This window comes from Mus caroli, chromosome 3, assembly GCF_900094665.2.
Source record: "Mus caroli chromosome 3, CAROLI_EIJ_v1.1, whole genome shotgun sequence".
Classification (NCBI taxonomy): Eukaryota; Metazoa; Chordata; class Mammalia; order Rodentia; family Muridae; genus Mus; species Mus caroli.
The window spans coordinates 125,124,933-125,130,871 of NC_034572.1; the positions used below are offsets into that span (position 1 = coordinate 125,124,933).

The 5,939-nt window shown below is 42.3% G+C and overlaps 1 protein-coding gene across 1 annotated transcript in view; it reads left to right on the forward strand.

The window, feature by feature from the left end:
- Positions 1 to 5,939, forward strand: part of Papss1 (3'-phosphoadenosine 5'-phosphosulfate synthase 1) — a 78,200-nt gene that overhangs the window by 64,063 nt on the left and 8,198 nt on the right. The window contains exon 11 of the mRNA XM_021157472.2: positions 1,688 to 1,917. Coding sequence (XP_021013131.1) covers positions 1,688 to 1,917 — 230 coding nt within the window. The remainder of the gene's footprint in view (positions 1 to 1,687; positions 1,918 to 5,939) is intronic.

Consider the following 5,939-nt stretch of genomic DNA (forward strand, 5'->3'; position numbering starts at 1 on the left):
GAACTCAGAAATCCGCCTGCCTCTGCCTCCCGAGTGCTGGGATTAAAGGCGTGCGCCACCACGCCCGGCCCAAGTTCCACTTCTGAGCAAGGGGCAGTCTTTACTCTCAGCATAAACTAGAAGTTTATTAACTAGAATTAACTAGAAGTTTATTAACTAGAAGTTATAGCAGTTGTTTTAATATTTTTAGTAGTTTCCATGTTTCTGACCTGGCATGATGTAAGCAGCTTATGAAAATCTACCTATCCTCCTTGCTCTTCTCCTCCTTTCTTTTTGAGGTAGGGTCTTGCTATGTAGTCCAGGCTACTCTGTACCTCACAGTGTAGCCCAGGCTATACAGTCCTCTTTCCCCTGCCTCCCAAATGCTAGGATTCTAAGAGTGGCACCAGGCCTAGTCCCATCGTGCCTTTCCCTACAGTGCCTCACTTGTGTGTTTGGCTTATTTACAGCCCTTAAAGGAAGACTTTTCTTATATTAATAATACAAAACCCTCATTTTTCCAGTTTTTCCAGTGACATCAAGAACAAGGCTGCCAATAAGACATATTTGCCAAATTGTCATAATAAAATACAAACAGTGATTCTCCTTTAATGGCTCTCTGGGTTGTTTAGCAGGCATTGGTACCAGATTTGTTTCCGTAGCCCAGATGCACTTCAGAACAATGAGCAGCTGCTGAGGCTGCGCGGTTATCTATCAACAGGATGTTCCTCATTTTCCAGTCTATAAAAATTTAATGGCTTGGTTCTGAAATTCCATCCTAGGAATGGAGTGGGAGCCATGAGGGGAAGAATTTACTTTCTAATGCTTTAAATGGCAGGGATATATCATTTTATCTATATGAATAATTAGTTGGCAAATTGAAAATTAGTTTTTCTCTTGTCCTCAAAACTTTCTCTCCGAAAGAATAATTTGTTTTCTTAAATCTGTTATGTGAAAGTTTAAAAAAAAAGGGGGGGATGGATTTGAGTAATTAACAGGCATATTCTGAACATATGTTGTAATGAGGATTGCCATTTAGGTTTTTTCCTTAAGGAAGGGAGTGTAATGTATTGTTGGAGGTGGGGTCTTCTCTCTGTCAGGGAAGTTATTCTCTGGTTGTTGAATGACTGTGTCAGAAACAGATTCTGTGTAAGTGAGCAGAGACATGTCAACAGGGGCAGTTGGAACACACTGCTGTGTGGATTCTTGCGTATTTCCTTAATTAGGTCACATTTTACACCAGTATTTGGCAGCCAGTACAGTATCCATTGGGACCTGAAGCTACCCCGTGACTCCTTCAAAGGCCCCCACATCCTTCCTTCTGTCCAAGGCTCAGCCTCCATCCTGACTTGTAGCCTTACAGCCTGAAGCCTGAGCTCTGTGAATAGCTTCTTATGTGTTTGCAAAACCTTACACACAGATATATGCACATCTGAGTATCTCATATGCAAACAATCCATAAATATATGCACATACATATTCATGCCCAGCTATGATTTTGGTTTGGGGGATCTGATTTTAATCCTAGCTCCCCAAGAAGATACAGTAAATTTGTCAGGACTTCCTGCCATCAGGCAGTGATGACATGAGGCATATGTGGAGGTACCGCTCAGTGGGACAGTTGACAGAGATACACATGCATTTGTGATCTATGGTCTCTCGACAGTCATCAAAGCGTAGTTATCTAACATGCAGTCATCTATCCCAGGTCCAGTGGCACTGCAGGGCGCGGATGGTGGCCGGAGCCAATTTTTATATTGTTGGACGAGACCCTGCTGGCATGCCTCATCCGGAGACAGGGAAGGACCTCTATGAGCCAACACATGGTGCCAAAGTGCTGACGATGGCCCCGGGCCTGATTACCTTGGAAATCGTTCCCTTCCGAGTTGCAGCTTACAACAAGAAGAAGAAGCGGATGGACTACCATGACCCTGAGCAGTAAGTTTTACCCTTCCCCCACCGAGCGACCGACCGACAGGAGCTTTGCTGCCCGAGCTGTTTTCTAAGGCTTCAGCACATTGTCTGCGCTTTATAACTTCTGATGGGGGGCTTTGTTGGAGCCATCTCAGGAAAAGTTACATTAAGGAAGTTAACTCTCATTGGCCTGGAGCTAGAAGTAAAAGTTAGCATTGGTCTAAGCTGGATGGGGTGGTGCACACAGTTTCTCATCTAAGCATTTGGGAGGCAGAGGCAGGTGCAGCTCTTTGAGTTTGAGGCCAGTCCATTATAATAGCAAGTTTGCAAACAAGCAAACCCTCCCCACATATATACATACATGCATGCATACATACATACATACATACATACATACTGGATCTAGTTTCAGAATCTCTAATTTCAGAGTTGGTGCTTTGGGGGACTTTGTTGTGTGGTCCTAAGGGGCATATTCATATTTATGTGTTTGTATGATTACTAGCAACTTCTAGATTATGCGATTGGAGTGCCAGGCCTTGTTGCAGAGGCTGGAAGTCCCAGCTTATCAGAAGGCTGAGGCAGTAGGATCCCAAGTTTAAGAATAGCCTAGGAAACAGACTAAAAAGCAGAAGGGCTGGGATATAGTTCAATGATCGCTTCTTAGCACACATAAGTAAGGCCTTGGTTCAGTTCTTAGTATGGCCAATATGAGCATTCATACATATGTACACACACACACATGTATATATGTATGTATATGTATGTGTGTGTGTATACATATATATACATACAAACACACCATATACATACACATGTACACACACATGTATATATGTATATATATGTATGTGTGTGTGTATACATATATATACACATATATATACATACAAACACACCATATACATACATGTATGTGTGTGTGCGTGTGTGTACATGCATCATGGTAATATTAAGTATGTGTCTATTTCTTTTGGATGGATAGAATTATAATCATTCCTGTCCATGGATGGTGTCTGTTTAAACTTAAAGTAGCAGTGTAAAGCTAAGTTGCAGGGTCTAGTCCTGTTTCAGCTACATGACCTGAATTCTTTTGTTCCCTGTGTTCCCTGGGATACTTGATCAGTGGAATGGGGCAGGGAACAAGGTATTTCTTCCTACATCTGTCTATAGTTCTTCTACAGGATCGTGACACTCACAGCAGCGTCTCACTACGTAGCCCCAGCTGGCCTGGCATACACTGTGCAGATCAGGCAGGCCTCAACTCAGGATCCATCTGCCTCTACCTCCTGAGTGCTGGGGTTAAAGGTACACACCGTCGGCTGATGTTTGTATGTAATGTACACATACGAAATTTGTTGATTACCTCTTAGTTTACCTTTTTAGTACAAGTTATTATAATTCATAGTCAACAAGTAAAACCGATAATTCACGTAGAGTATCATCAGTTTTAATTTGTGTCTTAACAGTTTTAGCTGCACTGACAGCGCTATCTGAAAGCTGACACTGGCTTAGACACCTCCATTCGGAGCATCCCTTCCCATGGGTTTCTACATGGGCTTCATGTTTAGGAATAATATGAACCCTGACCCAGTGTCCTTATTCAGTGTGACCCATTTTGCCACAGAGGGGACAGGAAAGGAAAAAGAAATCTTGTGAAAAATTAAAACAACACACTTTTGTTTCTAAAAGGCATATAAGCACACATTCTTATCCCAGCACTTGCTTGGAAGGGAGAGACAGGAGGCCCAGTGGTTCGGGGTCATCCTTACTATATAGAGAATTGGAGACCAGCCTGGGCTACGTGAAACCCCATCTTAAAAAATTAAAAATCAATAAGTAGTAAATGGTTTTACTCTTAGCACAAAATTGGGTTCCTAACCATGTGGGCTTGTTAAAGATGCCTGTGTATGCACATACATATTTGTATATGGACATGTATGTATGTATGTATGCATGCAGAATTGTACCATGGTAAAGTGAAGCTCCAAGGAGATAGCACAGAGCCTTTTAAAAGAAGATGTTATCAATTATGATAAACTATATTACCTGAAAAGGCCCTGGAAATCTAAGTAGAAATGACAGAGAAAGGTGAAAGCAGTTTGGGCACAGTCCTGCCCTTTTGTGGATGAATTTATGTAAATCTCCACCAGAGAGCCCTGCTTAGTCTGTGGGAGACCTGCCTGTCAGCAGCCCCTTTGAAGCCCCACTCAGGCTCCTGAAGGGGAAGGGCCTTCCTGCAGACCTGGAAGCCACGTGGTGCCAGTGGCAGGTGTGGGGTATGGCACTTTCTGCTTTTTACCCCAAGTGCAGTTTGGCCAGTTTGTGTACAGTATTCCGGAACTTGATTTTTCTGAGAACTGTGGTGAACTTTGCTTACTGGGTTATGGTAGTGGTGAGGGTGAGCAAGGAGAGAGAAACAGATCCCTTCTGCCAGTCTACACACTTTAACTTAGCATAGTTCCCATAATGTGACATTAAGAAAACTGAGCAAGGGCCTGGGAGACAGTTTCATGGGTAGAGGCGCTTGCTGTGCAAGCATGAAGAGTGGCGTTTGATCCCCAGTACCCAGGTGGAGAGCCCGGTGTGGTGGGGCTGCATGGGTAGGTAGCTCAGCATTTTAGGAGCAGGCACTGCTCTTGCAGAGAGGATTCAACTTGGGTTCTTAGCACCTACCGCAGGTGGCTTATAACCATCTGTAACTCAAGCTTCTGGGGGGATCTGTCACCTCAGACTTCTGTGGGCATCTGCACACCAAGCACATACACATATGCACACAGACAGATACACATACATAATGAAAAATAAATCATAATAAAACCAAACAAACCTGATGTGGTAGCGTGTCCACAGACACAGGTCTCTTGTGTCCCCTGACCAGCTCAGCCTTTTCTAGTCAGGCTAGCAAGAGTCCTCATCTCGGTAAGCAAGGTGAATGGTTCCTGAGGAACAGTGTCTGAGCTTGACCTCTGACCTCTGCAGCCACGCAGATAATGTACGTACGACGTATGTGTGTACGTGTACACCCACACACCTGCACTTGCAGCTGCATACATATGAGCCCCTCCCCCAACACCACACACACATACACACACACAGTCTCTGTACATGAAGAAAACCAAGGAAAATAAAAACACACCACTCTCTTCCAGCTCATGGGCTGACGTGTTTCATCCCCGTGGTCCCTCGGCGTGGTCAGTGCTTTAATCATACACCGGACCCACGACCCCATCTGCGTGCAGTTGATTAATGTGCTGCTAAGGCCCCTGATAACTTTGATGTTTGACCGAATCTGTGTAGTACCGCTTTAAGTTTCTCTTTTAATCATTTAAAAGCTAAATAATTACATCAGTTCTCATAAGATTTTCCAGAGATGAATTCTATGTTAGTCGCATGAGTAGCTCATTTCCTTGGAATTTTTTTTTTTTTTTTGAGTTACCAAATCTTAATAAGTTAACTTGGGAAGCTTTAAAAATGCCTTAGTTTTAAATTTTTTTTTCTGTATTTGTGGTCCAATATAATTAAGCTGATGGGAATATGTTGGAAAGTGATTAAAATTTTGTGAGAAGGCGATCGTCTTTGATGTGGCGAGAAAACAGTTATTAATTAGGCACATATGAGCTCGTCCATGTTTGATTAATGGGTGTTACTCAATGCCAGCCTTTATGTAATTAATGATTTTGTAGCTTTTGGATTGATTGAATGGTAGTGTAAGACAAGGCTTAGGGAGGGACATATCCTGAAGATTTCATGCAAGATAATTATTAATAGGAATTATGATAAAAGTCATCTGTTTATGTTTAAGAAGTCAAGAAAACTGTGTTAGCTTTAGAAGTGACTCAGAGACATCTAGTTGTAGGATTTCAGTCCTATTACAGATATTACCAGCTATTAGGTTATTGTTTATTTGGTCTTCTTTTCCTTTTTTTTTTTCCATTTTTATTTTTTTTTATTTTTTTTTGATTTTTAATATTTTTATTACATATTTTCCTCAATTACATTTCCAATGCTATCCCAAAAGTCCCCCATAGCGCCCCCCACTTCCCTAC